The sequence below is a fragment of the Meriones unguiculatus genome, chromosome 18 (genome assembly GCF_030254825.1).
Source record: "Meriones unguiculatus strain TT.TT164.6M chromosome 18, Bangor_MerUng_6.1, whole genome shotgun sequence".
Classification (NCBI taxonomy): domain Eukaryota; kingdom Metazoa; phylum Chordata; class Mammalia; order Rodentia; family Muridae; genus Meriones; species Meriones unguiculatus.
In genome coordinates, this window is record NC_083365.1 from 65,317,615 (window position 1) to 65,343,110 (window position 25,496).

The 25,496-nt window shown below is 43.9% G+C and overlaps 1 protein-coding gene across 1 annotated transcript in view; it reads left to right on the top strand.

Annotated features, from left to right (window-relative positions):
- Clasp1 (cytoplasmic linker associated protein 1) overlaps window positions 1-25,496 on the top strand; it is a 219,296-nt gene that overhangs the window by 86,941 nt on the left and 106,859 nt on the right. The window contains exon 8 of the mRNA XM_060371639.1: window positions 5,426-5,493. Coding sequence (XP_060227622.1) covers window positions 5,426-5,493 — 68 coding nt within the window. The remainder of the gene's footprint in view (window positions 1-5,425; window positions 5,494-25,496) is intronic.

The following is a 25,496-nucleotide window of genomic DNA, read 5'->3' on the forward strand; positions in this document are numbered from 1 at the left end:
GTTGTTGTTGTTACATTTATTTTGTATGTCTCTGGTGGCGTGTATACCATGGCCCACATGTATCAGTCAGAGGACAGCTCTGTGGACTTGACTGTGTCCTTCCATCTTGTGTGGGTTCTGGGGGATCAAGCTGAGGCTCATCACCTACACTTGTATGTGTTTATATGCGGGCTCGTGTGTGTTGGTGCATGTGCACATGTACGTGTTGTCAGGATTTCTGTCGCCATGATGAAACACCACAGCCAAAGCCGCTTTTGGGAGGGAAAGGGCTTGATTGGCTTAACACTTCCACATCACTGCTCATCACTGAAGGAAGCCAGGACAGAACTCAAACTTCGCAGCAACGAGGAGGCTGGGGCTAATGTAGAGGCCAGGGCAGAGTGCTGTTTACTAGCTTGCTCTTTGTGGCTTACTCAGCCTGCTTTCTTATAGGATCTTGAACCTCCAGCCTAGGGATAGCACCACCCAGAATGGGCTGGGCCCTCCCCGTCAATCACTAATTAAGAAAATGCCTGTCGCTTTAGTTTCTCTCCCCTTCCTGGGTGCCCTCCCGCCCCTTATCTTTCTCTGTCTCTTTCTCTTTCTCTCTTCACCTCCATACAATAAATCTCTTTCATATCAGAAAAAAAGAAAATGCCTGTCTTAGTTAGAGTTTGGGTTCCTATTGCTGTGAAGAGACACCATGACCGTGGCAATTCTTATAAAGGAAAACATTTAATTGGGCCTGGCTTACAGCTTCATAGGTTTAGTCCATTATCATCATGGCAGAAAGCATGGCAACATGCAGGCAGACATGGTGCTGGAGAAGGAGCTGAGAGTTGTGCACCTGGATTGGCAAGGCAACAGGAAGAAACTGTTATAACGGTGTGGCTTGCGTTTCATAAGGCACCTCCTAGTGACACACTCCCTCCACAAAGTTACACCTATTCCAACAAGGACACCTCCTGATAGTGCTGCTCCCCATGGACCTATGGCATTTTTATTCACTCCTCCACAGTGTCCTAAAGCTGAATCTTAGAGAGATATTCTTTCAGTTGACATTTCCTCCCTTCAGATGATTCTAGCATGTGTCAGGTTAGCATAAACCAGCCAGCATACACATGGAGGACCAAGGTTGATGTCAGCGATCACCCTCGGTCACTTTTCCAGTTTATTTATTGAAGCAACGTCTCTCACTCAAACTCAGAGCTTGCTCTAGGGACCCCTTGTTTCTGCTTTCTGAGTGTGTAATTACAGGTAGGCCGGCTCACCTACCCAGCACGTACATGGGTTCTGGGGATCTGAACTCTGGTCCTTTTGCTTAAGGGGCAAACACTTTAACCATGAAGTCATTTCCTCAGATGACTTTGGTTTTCCTGTTAGTTTCTTCCATCCTTCAGGTTCGGACTGTTTGTTTGAGGCAGGGTCTCACTGTGTTCTGGCAGGCCTGGAACTCATTATGTAGACCAGGCTGACCTCTGATTTTGTAAGGCTGGGATTAAAGGCATGCACCACGCCTGGCTGAGGTTGAGATACATATTTCTTTTCTTTAAATACATACACACACACATACTCTCTCTACTTCATTGTATGTATAAGAGAGAAAGTGAGGGATAGTGAAGGTAGGTAGATAAACTGTGGAACATGTTCATACATGCTACAACATGCATGTGGTATGCAGAGAACAATTGAATTGTGTTCTTTTACCATATAGGTTCTGGGACTCAAACCCAAGCACTTGGCAGCAGGCACCTTTACTGGCTCAGCATCTCACAGCCTAGACTCTTTGGTACCCTTATTCAGGAGCAGAGGCTCAAGCTGAGCAAGAGAAGCTCTTAATGTTCAGATGAAGTTTGTTCACTGAGATTCTTAGGACTTGTTTCTTGGGAATGACTTAAAATTTACATTTTACAGTGTTAAAATTTTCTAGCAAAGATTTAAATATAAATCTTACAGTAAAATAAACTATCTGGGCTGAATTTAATATAATTGTTTAGATTCAGAAAAACTAGGGCAAAATGATAGTGGTGATTTGTCAAATTAATAAATTTCCCTTTTTGAGGGGAGTGGGATTTTAATCCAATGCTACATGCATGGTACTCTGTACTTTACCTCCAAAGCATACCCCAAGTCACATGAAATTTATTTTAAATTGAGATCTGAAGATTAAAAAAAAAAGAAGTATTTGCTAGCTTCAGAGAGCATGAGGCTAGCTTTACTGGTCAGCTTGTCGCTGCCTAGGATTCCCTGAAGAGATTGTCCGCACTGGGTTGGCATGTGGACTTGTCTGCGAGGGATTTTTAAAAAGAAAAATTAATTGATGTGGGGTCAGCCTACTGTGGGGGTCACAATTCTTTATGCATGGAGATCCTGAACTCTGTAAGAGAGAAGCCATGCTGAGCACCACCGCGGAAGTAAGCACGCATGTGCTAATTTCTCACTGCTCTTGACTGTGGATGTGCCGTGCCTATCTTAAGCTCCCGCTGCCTTGGCTTCCCTGCCGTAAAGGACTGGAACCTGGAGCTGTAAGCGGGAGTAAACCCTTCTCAAGTCACTGTTGTCAGGATGTCTTTTCACCATACGGAAGTGAAACTAGGATAGAGGGCAGCCAGTATGCTTTCAGTAGTTTTAAACATGGAAACCACCTGCTTATATTTGTGCCAATTGACGGTTTCTGTTTGAGGCATCTTAAATTGCTGTGTTTGAAGCTAACAGATGACAGCCAGTACTTCCGTGCCTACAGAGTGCTCTGTTGGTGTTCAGCTGCCCACAGACAGGTTGCAGGCCTCTTAGGTATAACCAGAATAGGAGCCATGAAGGGACTACTGAGCAAAGAATGAGGGAGTTAGTTAACCCGGAATTAACAGTGACGGAAAGGACATCCTGCCTAGGAGAATTCCAAGTGAAAACACAGGGGTCGGGAACAGTGGCTGGCCTTTGGGTGTTCTCCTGCCTGGTTGTTGAGGCTATAGGGTGTGGTTGAAATGACCACAGTGCACAGACATCACCATTTGGAGAGATCCTACAATACTGTTTTCACAAGTGTATTTGTACCTGGGACTCTCCCAAGAATGTAAGTGATACTCACCTCCTTCCAGAAACTTGAGAGACAACTAGATGAAAGGGATATTGCTGCCCTAACTTGTAAAATTGCTGGCATGTTTCTGTCATGGCAGAGGGTGTGGTTGTGACACAATAAAGTGGTACCCAAGTCAGGGCACACCCTGGCAACCTGCGCAGTGAACTGATTTATGGGCTCACTCAGCCATCTAAGATCTTTGTTGCTTTAAAAGGGAAGGAGATGGAAACATCTTAAGAATTGACATTAAGGCATCCTTCTGGATCTTTAGTAACCACCGGATTTGAATGTGAGTGATAGTGTTACTCATGTCTGGCCCTGAGGTGGCAATTGGACTTGTATTTCAATCTCCACTTTGATTTGTGGGTAGTGGTGGTTTGCAGTAAATTTGAAGGATCTGAAGGTGTGTCTGTATCTGGGAGCTTTGAAAAGATTATCGATCTTTCTCCTGTGGGATAGGAGGAAAAATACTGGTTTGCCAGTAGTATTTTTTTGTTTGTTTGTTTGCCTATTACCTAGACTTTAGTTAGCTTTGAGTTAGGTAATGGACACTCGAGTTTTTGTTGCATGAACAAGTAAATGAATCAACTAAGAGCAGATTGTGTGAGTAGCCAGAGAGAAGCCAGAAACATGGCATGGTTACAGATCTTTGACAGCCTGATGTGACTCTCGTGGTAAATCCTTTGCATTGTTACTAAGGGAACATGGAGTTCCCATCTCAGCCTCCAAGGAGTTTCAATTCATTTGTGAAATGGTTTGCGTTCAAAGGTAGGATGGGAGGGCATGAGAGCACCAGTGGCTAGCCTGGTCCCAGAAATGGGTGGCAGCTGTTGGAACGCAGAGCGCTGTGCTTTAGAGTGTCAGTCTGTGTCACAGCAGAGAATGAGCAAGCTGTTCGCCTGGGACGCCTCTGTGCTTTCGCTTATAGGTACTGTTACATTGGCGCCTTTTCTCTTGGTGTTCGTGTCAGCTAGGATAGGATATTTTGACCCATCAGCAGTTTTGCTTATGTTTAAATGCCAGGGTGAGATAATCTGTTATTAGAAGTGCCGAGTAGATTTCTCAAGCCAAAGCGTGTTCAATCACAACATTTGTTTTTAGAAGGAGTTATTTCTAACATTTGGAATTAAGTACAAGTCAGGAAAAGCCTGTAGTGTGAAAATAGTATATTATGAAAAGCTTTCTCCAAAGTAACTGGCAGCCTGCTTCAAAAGAAGCAGGAGAAATAGGAACTTTTAAAACAAAATTAAAAAAAATGTTCCCCATTTATTTAATGTGTGTGTGTGTGTGTGTTTGTGTGTGTGAGAGAGAGACATTGGTTGTCCCGCTCTATCACTTACCTTATTCCCTTTAAGATAGGTGCTCTCACTGAACCTGAAGCTAGGTGGAGGCCAGTGAGACACTGCAGTCCTCCTGTTCTCTACCCCTCACAGTGTTGGGTTACAGGTGTGTGCATGGCCACAAACAGTTTTTAACATTGGTACTGGGGATTTGAACTCAGGTCCTCATGCTTGTACAATAAGCACTGTTACGCACCGAGCTAGCACTTCAGCCCCAAGTGCGATCTTTTAGACTGAGTCCTTAATCCCATGAGGAATCCATGTGAGATGTGCAGTTTTTGTTGGCTCTCACCAGTTACTGGGGAAGTTACTATTCTTGCTAATGGTTTTAGCATTGTTCTCTTTGGAGTGGGGGCTGATGGTCAGTCTTAAAAATTACTTTATTTTGTTTTTTCAAGATAGGGTTTCTCTGTGTAAGAGAGCCCTGGCTGTCCTGGACTAGCTTTGTAGACCAGGCTGGCCTCAAACTCCTAGAGATCCACCTGCCTCTGCTTTCTGAGTGCTGGGATTAAAGACATGCACCACACCGACAGGCTGATGGTCAGTTTTAATTGTCAACTTGACACAATTTTGAATCACCTGAGCATCTCAAGGAGAGTCTGTCTATATTGGCTTGGCCTATGAATATGTCTGAGGGGATTGTCTTGATCATGCTGATTGAAGTAGGAAAACCTGCCCACTGTGGGCAGCACAATTCTCTTGGAGATATATATATTTAATTAATTACAGTTTATTCACTTTGTATCCCAGCTATATTGGGTTTGGATCTTTATGTGTGAGCATTTGTCCATTTGTGTGACTAACTGCTTCATGTTGACTCCTGCCAACATGATGCCCCACAGTGATGGCTGTACCTGAAACTGTAAGCTGAAACAGACCCTTTCTCCCTTGGTTACTTTTGTCAGGATGTTTTTTTACCCTGACAGAAATAAAGCTAAGGTGTCGGGGCAGTCAACTTCATCTTGTTTGGTATTCATAAATGGTGATGATTGATACTCCATATATATATTTTTTTGTTTTCAAACAGGTTGAATGTCATTTTTACAAAATTTGATGAAGTCCAAAAGTCTGGAAATATGATACAGTCTGCAAATGGTGAGTGGGAAAACCAGTCTCCATTTCTGCATTCTCAGTTTCGTGGCAATAATGCTTTTGGTATTTCTGAACAGATACTAGATGTCTCAGTAGGGTTTTCTAGGTCTTAAAAGTTAGGTTTCCTCCATTTGCTCTTTCAGAACTTGCATTGAATCCATTAGCTAGTTCGTTTTGCTCATCATTCCACTAACTTGCTGATGCAGATCTAGGGATACTTCACCTGCTGAGACATTACATGTCCTGGCAACATGTGGACCTGTGCATGCTCCTCTTCCTCCCCGTGCATATACTCCGTGTTCAGTTTTCTTAGTATGCATTAAGGTGCATGTCACCCATCTCATACCAGTAGCCAGGCTGGTTATGTGGCCTAGACCCCTATCCTGACATCATTCTTTCTGAACATCCTCTCTCTTCCTGCCACATTAGCCAGCCGGCTACGTTAGAACATTCTGAGCATCTCTGTGCTTAGATTTGCACACTGGTCACCTGTTATCATGATGGCCCTCCCTTCATGCACATGGTGTGGAGAGTGATCTACAGCAGCTCTATTTTCTGCTGTAAATGAGTGAGTTTATTAAATGTACAGCAAGCCAAGTAAAAGAATAAATAGTAGGCAATAGATAGTTAAATACCTTAGTTCAGGTCCTCAGAACATCCAGCCAAAGCCTACTACCATGGCAACCATCTGAAGTTCACAAAAACTCCCAGGCAGAGCAGAGTGTCCTCTTGGGTGAGGCCTCCAACAGGTGCGATGACGTCATCGAATTGGGCGTGCACAATATCCTGTAGAAACCCGCCTGGGCAGTGGAGGCAGCAGGAGTTTCCAATAGAGCTTTATATCCCCGAGGCTGAGCTTCCCACAGCTGAACTTCTGCTTTCTCTTTTCCACTGCAGCACTCTTACATCATGGGATAAACAGTAGTAACCTCCTGTCTATCCAAACGAAGTTGGAAGCCGCTTCCCCTTTGTTTTTAAGGGTGCAGGGTTTTACTTTTGGACTGTTTTGCTGTCCTCTTCCTGCCCTGTCATGTTGTCAGTTGGAGCATCCTAACCCTGGCAAAGGGGTCTTAGAAGACACTTGGCATAAACGTGCATCATGGGCCGGAAGTTCAGGTGCTGGCCTTATTTCCCGAGCCAGCTTCTCAGTGAGCTCAGATACCACGTGACGATTTAACAGTATAATGCACATTACCCCCTCAGCCATCCTGATTGTCCAACTCGAGGCCACCCATAGCACTGTGGTGAGCAGCTCCCAGACACTGGGGTCCACCCTGTGTGATACTTCTCAGTAGTTTCACTTAAAATAAGTGTTTACTTATGAGGGTAGGGCCTTCATTGTATTCTCTGTACTTCTTTTTACTTTATTCCCTCTGACCAGAGATTAGTACTTCACAAAAGTCCCTAGCCAGTGCTAGGTATGTGATAAATATTAGACTATAAATATGATAAGGACTGTGATCTGTGAATTGTGGCCTGTCATTTCTACTTCTTGGCTTGCTTTCACTATACTTTGTGGTAGTATTTGAGGACAAATGAGTAACTCTTGTGATTTCCCAAAGGAGGAAAAAGATAGTAAATTAGTGTAAGAATAAAATGCTATCCAGGAATCAATTGCCAACAAAGCATTGTGTGCATGTGTGTGTGTATGTGTGTGAATGTGTGTGAATTCAGGCACACACATGCCACAGTGCTTCTGCAGAGGTCAGAGCACAACCTCTGGTATTGGTCTTCAATTTCCACATTGTTTGAGATATGGTCTCTTGCTTTCCACTACCAGTTAGCCAATGATGCTTCCAGGAGTTTATGTGGTTTCCAGGTTTTATGTGGTTTCTGGGGATTTGAACTCAGGTCCTCACAACTGAGTCATAGATGCTTTCCTGACCTAGCTATCACCCCAGCCCAGTAGCTGTTTTAGAACTATGAGGGCTGGGCTGGATGTATTGGTGCACCCCACTGCTTAGGAGGCAGAGGCAGGCCTCTGTCTCATATCTGTGAGTTCAGTGCCAGCCTGGTCTACGTAGTGAATTCCAGGAGAGTCAGGGCTATGCAGAAAGACCCTGTTTCTAAAGCAAACAAACAAACAAAGGAATTGTTAGAGCTTCTAGAGCACAGCCTTCACATTTGAATAACTTGAGGTTATAAAAGGTTTGCCTGTATCAGAGCAGAGCAGACAACTGATTGAGGTCTTGACTCGCCATCTGCTGTGTGCTTACCATCCTCCTGCTGATAATCCCATTTGTACATTTGTATATTTGTACATTGTATATTTGTACTTGTGTCTTTTATAGAATACTTGGTGACTTAAATTACTTGCTCCTTTAAGGTGTGTTCCTTGTACTTACTGTGAGGCCAAGGATGACGTTGAACTTCTGATCCTCCTGTCCACATCTTCTGAATGTTAGGATTATAGACATGCATCCCATTTCACTCATTTTTTATATGATTCATATGATTACAAAAGTAAGCAACACTAATGAAGGAAAATAAGTAATAACATAATTCAGCTATTGACAATAAAGTTCCTTACCTCTACATTTTCTTAGAGCCCATTTTCCTGTACTTGTATAAATTTTGCTGCTCAAAACCTGTACTTTTTTTTTATTACCTCCAAGATTCTGCCATCAATAGGATTGGGACCAAAGCCAAGGCACCTCAGTCCTGCTCCAGTCTCCAGTGGGTACATGGGTGTCTGGGGCAGAGCCTTCAGGCAGTTAATGCTGAAGACATGATTTTCCTTCCATGTGTATATTCAGGTTAGTTTGTGTTGCTTCTTCAGTGGGAAAATGATCAGCACCAAGAAAGTGCTGGGCAAGAAGCAATAGTCTGGAGCGCTCAGCAGTGAGCTGCTCCTGCAGAGGTCCTGAGGTCAGTTCTTAACACCAACCTCAGATGTTCACAGTTGCCCCAGGCGCCACCTCTAGGAGATCTGGTGCGCTCTGCTGGTCTCCTTAGGTAGCTGCAGGTGCCTGGTGCGCAGGCGTAAAACATACACAGAAATAAGATAAATATGAAACGGTGGATATGGCAGAAGAGAATAGTCACTGTCAGACAGAAGCCATGGTTGGAGTCTTACCTAGAAGAGAGTATATATCCTCCATGGGCTTTTCAGAACATTTAAATGGTATAATTTAAAAATCAGAAATACCAAAGAAACAAACCACATTTTTCAGAACAATAGAAAGCCGACTGAGACTAACCTAGTGTGTCTGCGACTGTGTATGTATGTGTGTACTTAGAGATAGGGTTGAGGATTAAACAGTTGTTTGGGAATTTATCATGAAAGTAGCAAATGGTGAGGAAAACTTCGCTTAAAGTTTAAATCCACCACTGCATTTGCTATGTCTGACAGTCGCTACACCTCCCGGTAATGCTGTCATTCTATGAATCTACCAGTGAGTTAACTCACTTATGGAGTTGAAGCCTTCATCCTAGTCACTTCCCCAAAGCCCCATCTCACGTCAGAACTCTGGTGCGTTGGGAAGCAAATATTCAGCACACAGCTTTAGGGAGACACTTTATATTTAAACACTTTATATTTAAGAAATATACATTCATGTGCACAAGTTAATGTGTTTCTATGTATTTAAAATTATGAAAGCTGAAATGTTTAAATAAGAACAGTAGCATAAATTCAATGTTCAATATAAACATTTTGGAGTTCCTAACCTAAGTAATCTCTTTACAGTAACTTTGAGAGCTCAGATATTCACCAGCTGTCCAAAACCAAACTCTGTAGTCTTCTTGCTGGAGCCTTTGAACCCGCAGCTGACACACAGACATGCAAAGGCAGTGGAATAAACAATGTTCCCACTCTAGTTTTTGCCTCGATAACTGCCAGGGTGACAATTGTTTGAATTGTCTGGGCTTCCGCTCGCTAACTGTTTTACACATTCTAAGTCCATTAGCTCTTCTGCCACCAGTGGCTGAGGTAGCTATTTTGTAAGCTTACATATTAGTTCTGGGGCAATCATGCCACCTGCAGTTAGGAGCACTTCTTCTAGATCTGTCCTCCTTTTATTTGTCTTCCTTTTTTGCCCTGGTCTGGCATGTGCTGTGGTGTAAAACAAGGCTGGACAGCTTTTTCTAGTTCCCATCTTCAGCCTTTCACCATTAAATACAATTTTAGTTGTAGATTACAAGTTAAAAAAAAAAAAAAAAACTCCCCACCCCCATCCCTACCCCCACCCCCAATCAGAACAGAAAACTTTACTGTAGGCTGGAGAGCTGGCTACAGGGTAAGAGCCCTGGCTGCTTTGCCTGAAGAACCAGATTAACACATATTGCAGCTCACAACTATTTGTGGCTCCAGTTCCAGGGGATCCAATGCCCTTTTCAAGGCACTGCATGGATGTGCCGCACAGACACACACTGCAGGACCACCCCCACCAGCTCACCCTCTCTCCAAAACCAGCCCTTTAAAAATACGCTTATTAATGGAAGTAGTTCTTATTTGTTGCTTTTTAATTACAAGTTGGTATTAAACTTAATTTTCTTGGACATCAACATACGTTAAAAATACATTCAATTCACTAGCTAAAATTTCACTTTCGTGCATGTATGTATGGTTACATGTCTGTGTGGGTTCAGTTGTGTACAGCCACACGTGCATATGTGCGCATTTGCAGATGCACCTTTAAAAGTATGCAGTGCAGTTTATTTTTCATGTCAAAAGGTGTACGCTTCTCCTGCTGTTTACTTTGGTGACATTCTATAACTCCCAAGAAAACTCATGTCCATTAACATACACTTTCATAAGCCCTGGAAATCTGCTGTCATTTGTCTGTCTCCTTGGTCATTATCATGAACATTCCATAGAGAGGGAATCATACCCTATTGGCTTTTCTGTTTGGCTTCTTGCACAGCACAGTATTTTCAGTGTTTAGCCATCTATCTATCATGCTAGAATTCTTTCTTTCTGTCTGTCTTTTTTTTTTTTTTTTTTTTTAAGAGAGAGTGTCACTGTGTAGCACTGTTCTGGAACTTGACATATAGACAAGGTTGACTTTGAACTCTCAGAGGTCTTCCCCATGTCTGCTTCCTAAGCGCTGGGATCAAAGACATGCACAATTGTTCCAGTTTTGTAGCCTGACTTATAAAAGAGAGGTATGGCCTCAGCTGACTGTAAAATAGTGTCTTTTCGGTGATCTGTGTCATTCAGATTCCTGATTTGAATTTTCCTAGCCTGGAGTCCGTGTTAGGACATGGTCAGTGCCATTCAGGGAGTGGTGCCTAGAGTGTGAGTGCACATGCTCCCCCAGTAGGAAGTATTGCTACTGCTAGGGAGCAGCTGGCAGGTAACTGAAAGTTTCTGTGTGTCCTCTCCTGTCACTCTTTGGTTTTGCAAACTGGGGCAAGCAAGCAAATTCTTGGAATATGCGTTAGTTTCCCCCCCCCCCCCAAAGCACTATTTTTATTTATAGAGCTTTAACCTGTTTAGTGCTAGGAGGAGGAACGTCTCCTTTTTCGACCCCAGGACCTCTGTAGGTGGTATCGTGGATCAGGACATTAAAGACAATGTTTAGTCTTTCTCTGCCAAAGGAGCAAGGTGAGTGTCAAGAGTCCAGAAGTAGGATTTTATCTGTTACTGCTCCAGCTTCTGTTTCCTAAGGTTGGAAGTCGTTTGGCAGATCAGTAGACAGGCAGTAATGCAGACATACTGGAGTGCAATGGCAACTGTTGTGTTTTTCAAGGAAGCTGGTGGGCACTGTTTAACTGGCGCTGCTGCAGGAGCTCTAGCTCCCCAGTGGTAACCTGCAGGGTCACAGTTGTAGACCCAAGGACCTTGTTCTTGATACCACTTACAGAAGCAAGTGGCCTCATCCCGGCCTTCCTGGTAGAGATGTGAGGGACACTAACTATTCTTTCATACAGCGTGTCCATAGCAGTTCCACAGTAGCCCTTTGTGTCTCCAGTTAGCTGCCTCCTGGATCTGCCTGGATCTGCTGCCAGCTGCACTCCAGCCATCACACAGCCATCACACAGCCATCACACAGCCATCACACAGCCATCACACAGCCAGTCTTTTCCTTATCTTGAATGAGTCACTGTGCTGCAGTTCAGGAGTTTGTTGGGCACTTTCTTCTGTGTGACAGCTACTGCACAGTCTCTTCCCGACAGCTACTGATGTAAAGTGACCTTGGTTTATCACTCTAAACGTGTTTGCTACATGGTAGTCAGTTCTCTGGCAGTGGTAAAGTGGCCCTCAGAACTGGACTGGGATCACTAGACATGTTGGTGCACCTACTACTCCAAGCAGTCTGCTGCGTACATGCCGTGGCATTCAGAAAGGGGCCAGAGAAAGTTTTCTGGAGTCAGTTCTCATTCCACCTGGAGTCCCAGGGATCTAACTTGTCAGTCTTGGCAGCCAGCACTTTTACCCACTGAACCATCTCACTGACCCTTTTGCTCATCTTTATTATTTTAAATATCTGTCTATCTGTCTGTCTGTCTGTCTGTCTGTCTGTCTGTCTATCTATCTATCTATCTATCTATCTATCTATCTATCTATCTATCTATCTATCTATCTCTACCTACCTACCTATCATCTACCTATCTACCTATGTATCGTTTTTCAAGACAGGGTTTCTCTGTATATCCCTGGCTGTCCTGGAACTCACTCTGTAGATCAGGCTGACCTTGAACTTGCAGAGATCCACCTGCATCAGCCTCCCAAGTGCTGGGATTAAAGGTGTGCGCCACCATTGCTTGGCCCTTTTCTCTTTGCTCGATTTTAAACTGTGCTACTTTAGGTCTTGTGATTGAGCTGTATGAATTCATTTTAGACTTCTGGATTATAATACTCTTAGCACATAAATCATTTCCCCGATTACTGCCCACCCCTTTCTACAGGTTGTTCTTGCTCCTTTATGTCTATTTTAAATCTTTGATGAAGTTGAATCTATGTGTTTCTTTTGTTACTTGTGAACAATGATGCTATTTTCACCTAGAAATTAGTACTAAGCTCTAAATTAGTACTAACTTTAACAAACTTTTCTATTTAGCTTTTGGACAATTTCACACGTGTATGGTACATCATTGTGGTCATATTATCTTCACCCCCATTGACCTCTCTTACTCCTTCACCACTGGCCTTGTCTTCTGTCTAGCCCCCTCCTACCCTCATGGCTTTTTTTTTTTTTTTTAAGGTGCAGGCATAGAAAATAATTATCATGAACACGTTTCTTATAAAACCTACTGATGTTAAGGGTAATACTTTTAAGAAAGAGATAAGGGTCATCTTGTATTTCTTTTCTTTTTTGTTTTCTGAGACAGTGTTTCTCTGTAAAACAGCACTGGTTATCATGGACTCTCTTTGTAGATCAGGTTGGCCTCAAATTCACAAAGATCCGACTGCCTCTACCTCTGAGAGCTTTAATCCCGAGAGCTGGGATTAAAGGCATGCTCCACCACTGCCCATCTGGGTTATATTTCTTGAGATGCTTAAAATTATATTCTGTGAAACCAGTGGGCTTCCTTCTTTGTGAGTGTAATACGATTGTGACTGAAATCAGCAATGAAGGCCTAGCCAAGTAGAAATGTAGAATGTGCTTGCAGTCTGAAGTAGAACGCTCCTTCTTTATATGATTCCTCCTTGTTGCTAGGCTACCCAAAGGCTTTCAGCTTTGTCTGGCAAAAATATGGGCATTAAAAATATGTTGTTGTATAGACTTTTTTTTTCTTTTCTTATTTCCATATAATTAGCAAACCCCCAGAAGCACAAATTACAGTCTTCCCTTCCAAGGTTTTTCAAAAGGCAAATTATTTTCTGTGTACGTTTCTTTTATCAAGTAGATGTGTTGTGCATACAGGAGAGTTGGACTCAGAATGAAAGAGCATTATGGGCTAGTCAGTCTCCTTTATCCACAGCCATGTAATTTTTGAATTGTGTTTGATTGACATGAAGCCGTGGATATAATTTGGTTAGAAAATTCACATGCTCTTGTTTCCTAAGAAAAGCTAACATGTTGATGAGGAAATCTAGAAAGTGTCAGGTTGCTTGAATGTTTGGAAATGCCATAATCTGTAGGTAAAGGAAAGGACAAACTATTAGTTAGAGATATAGTCACACACTTTTAAGTTAACAGATAATTATATAACTATAATCTGTTACACACGAATATACCTAGGGTATCATTTTGCTGCCAAATGCAGCCTGCCTTACATTTTTCCAGTTGAAAAATACTACCTATTGCAGTTGAAAAGGTTACCTAATTCAACTTTGTTAGAGGCGAGAACTCCTATGAGCCTGAAAACAAACCACCGTGGATGAGCATGTCAGGTAAGGTCTGAATTGCTGCCAGGTGTGGCCAGGACAAAGCATTCATTGAAAGGCAAGCCTTTATTAAGCAGCCAATCCATTATCCCCTCACAGCTTTAAAGGCTGGGGTGCTGGGTAGAGGGCTCAGGTAGACGGCTAATGGACCCACTCTGCCACTGCTTGTTTAATAGGCTGTGCGTCTCGCAGGCTTGCCAAGTTCAATCTTAAGACAATGTTTCCATACTCACAGATAGGCGAACAGTGTGCTACCAGGCTTCAAATGTGTTGAGCTGGGCTGAGGAGATGCTCACTCAAAATAGCCTAGAAGAGACTGTCTCTGAGCAGCTTGAGCAAACAGCAGGGACTGCCGGGTTGCTTCTTGTTTGAAGGTGTGTAGTAGTTAGGGAAAAGGCGTTTCTTAAGGGACAGAGTTGGTTTGCAAACTGAATAAGCTGGAAAGATTCTTATTATTTGAGTAAAGACATAGGCAGTCTCCTCCTATGGCTCTTGTGAAAAGCTCTTGGTGAGAGAGTCTAGGCTTTTATTTTGGAATGAAGTGGCAGTTGTCACAATGCTGGCTCTCCTGAAGGAGGTGTGGGAGGAGAGTCTGCTGATGCCGGAGCTGCAGTGATAAAGACTCAAAGCATTTTTATCTGGTACCTGATCACTGACAACATGACCACTGGGAAAGGTAGGCACTTGTATTTTGGAAAGTATTATTACTGATAATACTGGAAAATAATTATTACTGACATATTGGGAAGTGAAGAAAACCCAGGGCATTTTATAATCATGTTGTTAACTTACAGCCATGGTTAGAAAGTGTTACTGCTGCAAGTGTTATTTGCAGGTAGGCAGGGAAGATGACAAGGCCTGCAGATTATTAGAGTAGTAAAGTTGATGTCTTTTAAAGACTAGGAGGCAGGACATACAGAAGCAAAGGCTGACCAGCTGTCCCTAGTGGGTCTTTTGTGTGCCTTTAGTTTTTCTCTGCTCCTTCATGTTCTTGGGATTTTGGTTATGGGGATAAATCTGTTTTAACCATTTCAAAGTGTTTGTTAATATGCTTAAGCTGTCTTCAGAAAGTCTGCTGGCTGGGAATGTCTGAGTTTCTCCAGCTGGTGCTAGAAGGGAAACAGTTGCAGGGCGCTGTTACCGCCTTCCAATTTCCCTTCTTTAAAGGGGGCTTCTGTAAGGTGACAGAAGTTGAAGAGGGAAGCCGCTAAGCACATGTTGCCCACACAGTCCTGTTGCCTAGCCTCTGTCTTCTGTGGGGTTTGCCCAGGCTCAGGCAGTGCTGAGGGGACCAGAGGCTTGTGTTTACTGCTGAGTGCAGCTGATGGTGTAAGGGCAACCACGGTGTCCTGCTGTCCTAGGGGAGCCTCATCTCTCGTCTCTGAAGGACATTTCTGGACCTTCAGCTGAAGCAGATAGGACTCAGTGCCAGTTCACAGTAAACCTGTGTGGATTTGCATTCACTGTGGGGAGCTGGGCTCCTCTTCAGTACTTTGGCACAGTGCTATTGTTGTAGGATCCTCAAGGGCATGTGTCTCTATCTTGTTTGCATATGGTTTGTGCGAATGTGTATGCGAGGTCAGAGGTTGACTTTTGGGAGTGGGTTCTTTCTTTTCACCGTATGAGTTCTGAGACTGAACTCTGTTCATTAGGCTTAGCAGCAAGTGACTTTACTCACTGAGCCATCTTGATGGCATGACATCTCCTTCAACTAAGCCTGGTTTAGCTGAAACCGAACAGTAGTTTTATTTTGGCTGAAAATAGTACTATTGGAAGATGCCATATCTCTGTTCATATTTTCATGTTGATAATTTACTAGGTAAAGCGGTGGCATTTTTTTCTTACCTCAATCATAAATTGCTGTTTGTCAGAGTTACTGCCTATTTAAGAAATCAATACCTGGGTGGGAGTATCAAATAATTCATGTTCCAAAGAGCCTTTCATTTGAGGGTTTGAAAACACGGCACCGATGATAATGGTATGTGTCTTACGTTGTTGTATTTGAGGGCTGCTTTCTTAATATCGGGGCAAAATAATCTGGAGGCCAGCAGTCTGTGTTGGAGGCCTGGAAGGAGTCCTCGCTAAACCTGAATTTAACATAAAGACCACACTTCTGCTTGGGAGTGCCTTTTAAGCTCCCTGCCTTCTGTTACTGAGATGCAGCTTAGGCTACAAGTGTGATAGCCAACTCCCGGCAGGGGCCCATCTGAATGTCTGTCAGTCTGTGGCTGATAAGAGATAGGTTGACAGTGTTCACACGATAATAACAGCTGTTAGTTACTGTTTGGTGTTCTCAGAGCACGTTTCTGTACTTTGTTTGCTGTTTTTGTTTTTTTATCCTGATGAGGCAGCTCCTGGAGACTAGGCCCGAGGTTTCAGGTTTTCTGTAATGCGGTCAGTGTCAGGACAGAGGAAAACTCCACCCTGTGCTGTCTTAGATCAGTTATCCCTCTTTCTCAGAGGCCCTCCTGCTGCCTCCCTCACTGTTGTTATTATAGCCGGGTTACCTTTCCTCTGTGATTCTGAAACTGTGCCATGGCCAGTAGCTGCTGTAGGGAATAACTCAAAAGTGAAAGCACTGAGAAAGACATTAAAGCAGCCATTGGAGCCAGCTGTGGTGTCCCCTGTATCAGAGAGTAGCATCTGGAGACTGAGGAGGAGGACAACAGGTCAAAGCATGGGCACCCCACCAGTGAAGGATGCTCTGATGTGATGCTTCTGTCGTATGTTTGCTGAGGAGATTTGGGGTGGGGTGGAGCAGGATGCCAGCAAAGGAAATTGTGATACAGATGTATGAGATGATGACGATGATGATGATGATGATGATGATGATGTTGGTTTTTCAGACAGGGTTTCTCTGTGTAGTCTTGGCTGTCCTGTAACTCACTCTGTAGACCAGGCTGGCCTCAAACTCCAAAAGATCCACTTGTCTTTGCCTATGAGTTTGGTTTTAGAGGCAACTTGCTATTGTTGGTGGAGGGTATGTGGAGAAGATGGCCAAGGGCCTGTGTACCATGCACTGAGGCCAACTTCTCTACTGAATGCCATTACTGTGGTATGGAAACTTAAGCCACCTAGACTATGTAGGTGAGGAAGACAGATACTGAGTGTACAACTTGAATTTGATTAAATGCAGCTTATCTGTCATAACCATTTCATAAAACAAGGGGCATGGACACCAATGGGAAGTTAGAAAGATGCCATTTCAGAAAGGAACAGAGGCCTCTAAGTGAAACAAATTTAGCTTTGTGAGAAATGCACGGAATTTTCTTTATCTTCAAAAAATGGAGATGTGTTATATTATGTGTGTAGCTATGTGTTTGTATGTGTGTATGTGCATGTGTTAGTGCATGTGGCCTTGAAGTCCAGAAACTGGTGTTGGGTCTGCGGGAGCCGGAGTTATAAGTATTTGTGAGCTGCTTGATATGGGTGCCGGGAACTAAACTCAGACCCTCTTAAGAGTAGCAAGGGCTCTTTACCACTGAGGCACTTCCAGTCCCAGTTTTCATTGTTTTTCCCTGTTTCATACAGACTAGTGCACATCACCTTAGAAAATATCAGTCCGTCAGGCAGCTTTTGGTGGTGGTGTATTTACTGTTCTAGTCGGCAGGTGAACCTGGGAGAAAGTGGCCTAAAAATGAGGCAGGCTAAGGTCTCATGCAATAGCCAACTTCATACAGAGCATCATACTCTTGAGGTTTAAGAAGCGTCACCCGAGTAAAGTGTACAGTCACAAGAACAAGCCACACACGGTAAAAACATGTTTTGTCCATAGAAGCAGATGAATTACAACAGCTGAAGTAAAATCACTCCTATCCACTACACTTGGGATGGACGTGAACTATATTCCAAGAACAGTTCTGTGTTTGGCAGAAACTGAGGTCACAAGGCTCTTGTCTTGTTTTCTTGGGGTTTTCTCACAAGCACTCAGAATTCTCACTCAACTCCATTCATGGACTGTGCTCTGACAGTTAGGCTGTGTTATATCTGTGTAATCTTAATTAAACACATAAATAGGTGTATGCGCAAGGAAGCGTCAGAGAAGATTAAGGGAGGAAGACCTGCCCTGAATGTGAAGCACCAGCCCATAGCCTGGGTGTCCAGACAGAGTGAAAAAGAACAAAAAGACAAAGCCCACTTGTGTAGGCAAATTCTTTGCCTCCTGGCTCCTGTGATGTGAGCCAGCTCCCTTTCCTCTGTATTTTCTGTTGTGGTTTGTTTGTTTTTGTTGTTGTTTGATGGCAACCGCAGTGATAATATTAACAGCTGATAAACATTCTACCTCTGTGATGTTCATCTTCCAATCCCAAAACCTGGAAAAAGCACACTGAGGTGTCTTACCCTGTTCCTCAGAATGGCAACAGTTAGTCATCTGCAGTGAGGAAAGACAACGTGAAACCCAGAACAGGCTAGCGAGACTGTGGCTGTGTACCCTGACTGTGGTCCTGGACAGAAATGACCTTGTCTGAGGACTAAAGGATGCCGGGCAGACTGTGCCACTAGGTAATGAGAATGCATCAGCCCTGGCACTTTAGTCCAAAGCTACTGTGCGGTGTGTGTGCAAACTCTGTGACTTTTAGTAACTCCTTATAGTAAGTCTTCTCACAGTCCTGCAGTTATTTAACCACAGTCATACATGAATGATTTTATTTTTGAAAACCAGCCAGGGACACTTTTGGTGATAGGAACTCCTATGATGCCCACATGAGACAAGAAAGGCCTGACTGTGGGCTTTGGTAGCACTGGAAATTGGAGGGCAGCGAGGTTGTGGGAAGAGATAGGAAGGAAGGAAGAGATAGGAGATAGGAAGAGATACGAGCCATGCTGTATTTTGGCTTTCGTGGATGGTGCCAGGTGAGTCAGGAAGCTGGAGCAGGACTGCAGGTGACCTTTACTATGAATGATGAGAGTTTGGGAATCCAGAAGTAGAATTTGTTTGGATTCAAGTGGTCTGTGCATGGAATAGAGATGGGGCTGCTATGAGAAGATGGATATGGTTATTAGACGGTTGGTCTTTATTTTGATTGCCATTTTATTTCTATTTCGTTTCTCATGGAGAAGTATGGGGTTTTTTGCCTCTCTTTAAGGGTTACTGAGAACTGGCGGTATTGAAGCTCAGATGGGGAATCTGAAGGTTTATCTGCACAAAGAGGAAATGGCTCCTGGTGCAATCACTGCTGATACGATGGACGCTTTGTTAGAAGGCCCTTACCCAATTTGCCTCTGAGATTTCCAGCTCACTTGTCCTTGTGCCTGCCTAGTGGCTGTCACAAAGAATTAGGTCAGTATGGCCACACTGATAATTAGAGTGGCGTTCCCAAAGACTAACAAGTGTAGATCCAATGGCTGTGGGTTTGGGCTCTGACAATGGCACCCCTTCAGGGCAAGTTCAAAGGTAAAATAAGTACTGCAGTGTAAATTTTAATATTTTAATCGTGAGGATATGCGGTGGTTCTTGTTAATATGACTTTGCACAGATTGTCTTAGATGTTAATGTTTTATTGTTTAAAACTTTAAGCTTTTAGTTTTTAGTCATCCATATAAAACTCTGTTTTTGTCCCTTAAACTTAAACTGTCCTCCCTTCCCATGAATTATTAAAGCTATAAGTCACATGCTTATTTAAAGCTGCAGTCCCAGGCTGGAGGGATAGCTCAGTGGGGCAAGGGCTTGCTGCACAAGTGTGAGGACCAGCATTTGTATCCCTAGAACCAATCCAACAGCAGCCTAAAAGGTCTATGGAGAGATATTGGATGGAAACTTGTTTTGGTTACTTTTCTATTTCTGTGATTAAAAACAGCATTTAATTTGGCTTATGAGTCCATGGTGTTAGAACAAAGGAACAGCTGAGAGCTTACAACTTGGGTGTTGTGCAGACATGATGGGGGAGGGTGAAGGAGAGAGAGGAGTGAGGGAGAGAGGAGGCTGATACTAGGAATGGCCGAGTCTTTTGAGACCTCCAAGCCCTCCCAGTGACACTCCTCCTCCAGCAAGGCCACACGCCCTAACCCTTCTGGAATAGTTTCACCAACTGGGGACCAATTCTTCTAATATATGAGCCTGTAGGGGTCATTCTCATTCAAACTACCACACAATTTTATCTTCTAACTTTGTTGCTTCGAGGGCCAGTTTTGGGAACATGATTAGTTATAGATACTGAATCCCGGTGGTTTTGTCAAAAGAGGGTACCAGGAGGATCTGGGTTAGAGCTCTACTGGTGGAGTGCTTGCTTAGCCTGCATGAAGCAAATGACACTATACTTCTTGTTCTAAAAGTTCCCTGTGTGCAGTTATTATGATTGGTTCTTACTGTAGATCCAATACCTACCTACCAAGGTTCCTAAATATTTAACAGATCCTTACAGAGCTTAAGTGAACATACAAAGGAAGGAGGTGGCTCTCTGTGTCAGGTAACAGGTGGTCTCCTATTCTTTGCATGAATTACCCTGGCTGGATTGTTTGTTTGTTTTTGAAGTAAATAAATGCTTTACTCATTAACTTAGAGCTCAGAAGAGAGAACCTATTCTCATCTCACTAGGTTCTCTGTCATCCCATCAGTGTTTTCCCTGGCATCTCTCACCCCTTTTTCATTGCTTTAACAGCTAGAAGAGCATTATTCCCTGAGAGTGGAGCATGCTTTTGTTCTGGCGGAAGGGTCTGAGGTGAAGTTCCTGTACGGAACAAAGCTGCCTTCTACAGGAAGGACATTCGGTTTTGTTTGAGGCAGGTGTCAGTATTAGTCTATATGGTATAGCCTCAGTGGTACTGGAATTACAGCCACCCACTGCCTCTAAACCTGGCTTTAGAGGAACACTTGGGGTCCTTTTTAAACTGAGCATGAGCTTTTTTTTACACACTGCCCTTTATCATAATTGGACAATGAGATTATCTGGAGAATTGGCTTAGAAGCTGGAAGATGCTGTGGACACCCAAAGGCAGCGATGAGTATGCCTTGTGTCTGGCCCGATGATGAAGGTGTGGTGTGTGGACAGTCCTTCGGCCTATTTAGGCCAGTAAACATGATTCTTGTGTGAAAATAGATACCACATAAGCCATTACAGTAAATTCAGTAAATGCAACTGTAATTTACAAAAGTCATAGTCTCTTTTACTGGAAATACGGCGGCTACACACCCTCCCCCTCAAGTACCTTTGCTTGTAGTCTCATACTACTTGACACCCCCGTAAGCCTCCCTGTGCTCCCTTCCTGGTTTTAGCCTGTGGTTGTGTGGTCAAGACATGTGCCATGCACCAGGATGTCTGGACAGGTCTTCAAACAAATGACAGCAGGAAACCCAGTTTGGCTTGTTGTGGTACCTAGATGCATCAAAAGAGTTTTAGAAAGCTAACTTTTATGCAGCCGTGAAACAAGTTGTTCTTGGTCTATAACTGTTTGCTTTGTAATTACGTAAATTACAGCCATGTGAACTCCAGCTAGCTGTTTGAGGAGGCTTCAGGCTGATGCTGAGGTGCTAGCACGCTTGCTTTAAGCACATGGATGCTGAGGTTTTCTGCCCACAGAGAACCAGCAACTATATTACACAACTTTTCAAATAGAGTAGGAATTACTACAATTTGAATGAACATGGTTGTGAAGAAACAGACTCATAATTGTTGAGTGGATAAAACAAACTGAAACTCATATATATTCACGCAGAATTATTTATTAGAAACAACTTCTAGATTCTTAAATAATAACCTACACTTTTCATGGTGTGTGGTATGTACCTCTGTTCTCAGCATCTGGGGAGGAAGAGGCAGGGACTCAGGAGTTGGAAGTCATTCTTGACCACATGCTGAGTTCAAGGCCATCCTGGGCTATAGCTCACAGAAGAAAACTCATGGTAGACAAGATGATTGAAGGGGGAAGGCATTTGCACACAAGCCTGGCTTCTTAGTTCCACCCATGGAACCAACATAAATCCACTCAATAAAGTTGCTCTTTGGCCTCCACACAGGTTCTGTGGTGTGTGTGTGTACACCCTTTTAAAAAAAATCTTTTTTCTTTTACTGCTTGGTCTGATTCTTCTTCCCTTGTCTTTGTTCTGTCTTGTGTGTCTTTTGAGCTGTCAGTCATTGTAGGCTTACATGATGGTCGTGTTTCCCTGGGAGGGACTTGAAAGTATTGGAAAGTTCCTCTCTAGGGCGTGCAAGAGCGCTTGTGAGTAGGCTACACTCCCCTTTCCAGTCCCTGTGCAGGCGGCTAAGGAACATTTCCTGTTCCTGATGCGCTGTCCAGAGAGCTCACACAGAGAGCTCTTTCTTCTCTCTTGCTTCACTGAATGGGCCCCAGTTATATATCTGATAGAGGAGCAAGAGAATAGTCTTAGCTCTGACCTTGACTTTGATCCAAGTTGATAGGGTGGTTCTGTCAGTGAAAGAGTTAGCTGCCAAGCCTGATGAATTTGATCCCTGCTAGCCACGGGTCAGTGGAGAGAACCAACCCCTTCAAGTTGTCCTCTAACCTCCCCCTGCATATGGCCCCATGTTCAGTCACTAAGTGGTACTTAAGCTACATGGACTGAAATGAAGACTGAGGAATTCAGACCTTGAGGTCGCAGCACAGGGCTATAGCAGGGAAACCTTAAAGACACATCTGTGTTCAATTAAGACAGAAGACATCATCATGCCTGTCTATCACCTCCCAAGTCCTTACAGATCCCTTTCGACTGGCAGGTCAGAGAGATTGGTGCAGGCCACCTTTCTCCTCATCCATTAATCTTCCTTTTGCTAGTCCAGTGCCACCATATCGGCTTCCATGTACATTGAGCAGTGACCTCAGTATCAAAAACTGCTGTTCATAACTTGGGATTTGCCTTCAGTCCTTTGCCTCAGAGTGAGGAGGTTTCTGTATCCTTGCTCATGAGAGGGCAGTGGGCTATTTTATTCTCCTGTGAGGATTCCTTGTTCTTATATTTGCTCAGAAGTCGTCTTCGGATTTGTTCTGCGTAGGTGCTCAGCATCGTAGCCTCAGGGGTTCCTGACTTAAGCAGGATGTGTGCACATTTAAAAGCACCTTACACTGCCAGTTCTTCAGTATTAGGTGCAAGTAAAGCAGTGAGTCACCTCACAGGGCTGGGAGGAGAGCATAAAGGACCTTTTCCAACTTCATTTGTCCTGTATGTATGTCACACTGGACATGCCTTTGGCAAGGTGTTACCACATGTCTGTTCCCAGACTGGATTATGAATGCTACAGGGGACTGTGGCATTGCTTCCTTTGTTTCAGCCCCTAGAAGAGTGCCTGGGAACAATCGGGAGAGATCAGGAAGTGCTCTGGGTGTGCTGTTAGCATCCAGTGGTGGCAGATGGGCCTGGTTGGAGATCTGGGTCCTCCCACTTTCATCACCACAGTGACAAGGTGATTTCTTTGAGAGCAAATCAAATCACTTCCAGAGTGATCCTATGCTTAGCCTGGAATTTCCACCATACAATGGGGCCAAGGGGAATTTGGGAAAAATTTAAATATTGATGCTAGTTGGTTAAAACACATCCTTACCTTAGACTTTTTTCTTTCCCTTACAAAAGATATATTTTTTTTTCTTGTGGCCATAAGAGAGTCATCCTTGAGGGTACTCCAGAGCTTTGTTAAAAGGATGCACATTGGTCCTCTCTAATTGGAACCAATTCTTTGGAAGGTTGAGTGCTGTCCTATTTCTCAGTAGTGTTCACACATTTCTTTCTGATATCTAACCTGGATTAATTGTGTGCCTTAACAAAAAGGATTTATTGTGTACATGTACATGGGCACCGCATGTATGTGGGTACCCACAGAGCCAGAAGAGGGCATTGGAACCCTGGATGGAGCTGGTAGGGGTTCTGGGAGCTGAGCTCAGATGTCTCCTAAGAGCAGCAAGTGCTGTTACCTGTGGAGCCGTCTCTCCAGCTGTAGTTTCCTGGTTGTGTGCCTTTTAAGATTTTATTTCTTTATTTTCTGAGAGAGGACCTCAACTATGTAGAGCAAGCTGGCCTCGAACTCATAGACATTTGCCTGCCTCTCTCGCCTTCTGTCCTGTTAAGTAGTGGGATTAAATAAAGGCACTCACCATTCTGCCTGGCTTTAAGAGCATTTTAAAGGAGCATTCTAGTCCTGATTCTTCACTTGTGTTGACAGTTTTTGAATTGCTTTCTGTATTGAAGCATCATAGGTGAGTCTGAGTATCCTGTACCATTTGCATGAAATCTCTTGTAGAACAGATTTGTTGAGGTACAGGTGACACAGTTTCCCTCTAAGTGGCATGTGTAGAAGGGATGAACAGGTCACAGAACTGGGAAGTCAAGGATAGGCCTTGCTCTCACGCCTGGAACAGAAGCCAGGCACCAGCTCCCGCCACACCCCTTCAACTTCCTCTCTCCTTTGCGAGGCGTACACCCTGTTATATTGGCTTTAGCATCTCTAGACTTGCTTCTGCTCAGCTTCAAGTTTAGGAGAGGTTCTGGAATTAGTTGCCATTGGTGGCACGGAGCCTGGCCTCTCTGTTAGCGCTGGCTTCTGTCTGCCAGCTGAAATGGGGAGGATCAGAGAGCAGGTGGGCAGCTGAGAACTGCTGCCAGCTGGCAGGGCAGGGCAGGGCAGGGATTGCTTCAGTACAACTTTATGAAACTGGTTCTTTCCTTCCACCTTTGTATGGGTTCCTGGGATCAAACTCGGGTCTTGGTCAGCAAGCACCTTTACCTGCTAAGACATCTTGCTCACCCTTTCTCATTATTTCTGCTGTGCGAAATTTGTGTGGGGCTTGGTGCTTCCATTCCTCCTGGTTCCTGGTTAAGGTTCAACTCTCAGGTAGCTCTGCTCCTCTGGTTTCTCCATCTACTGGTTTGGCTTTTAAGTTCATGGATGGCTGTGTACTCTGGCCCCCTTTTCCAGGATTCTTTCTGTTGTAAGAAAGAATTCTTTCTTCTCCCAGTAGTTCTCAGAGGCACACTGGCTTGCTGCTGTCTCCCACACTCAGGCAGCCCTGTCAGTTTGACCATGGGTATCTCTTGGATGGTCTTGCCAGACGTGAGTTGGTGGAGGGTTAGGCGAGAATTCTACTGCCATCCTGTGGAAACTTCACAAGCCTTTTGTAATGTCTTCTAGTGCAGAGAGGAGGCTTGGGTGACTTTGAAGTTTCCTGGGAACGTAAGGCTTCAGGAGCTTACTCCAGGTTCTTACTCCCAGACAGTCAGACAGCCAGTATAGCTATGGGAAGGTGGTGTTTCCACTGGTGGCTGAAGATCTTTCTTTGGGCCCAGGAGAATGTATGTTCTACAAGATGATTTTCTGTGAATAGCATACACTGTGATAATAACCTTAACCTAGAGTGTGATAGCAAAGCTTACAGTTAGAAATATTCTTTCTTACATGTTTGCTGTGGCTAAGGCTCTAGAAGCAGTCCTGTGCTGATCGATGTCTGCTTAGCTGAAAGCCTGAGGAAGCTGGGTGTTCAGATGTTAACAGAGGCTAAGCGTAGTGGAGGAGGCCTTTAATCCCAGCCCTCAGGAGGCAGGGTTGGAGGCAGGCAGATCTTCTCTGAGTTCGAGGCGAGCCTGGTCTACATAGTGAGTTCCAGGACAGCCAGAGCTACATAGTGAACCATATCTTGAAAACCCAAAACAAAACAGATGCAAACAGATCTCTGTGCACTGTAATTTAGTTGAACAATACTGAAATATATCAAGAACCCAAGACTGTGCATCTCTGTATCTGGGCCAGCTGTGGAGCTGCTCTGCCACAGGCTCAGTTATATAAATGGC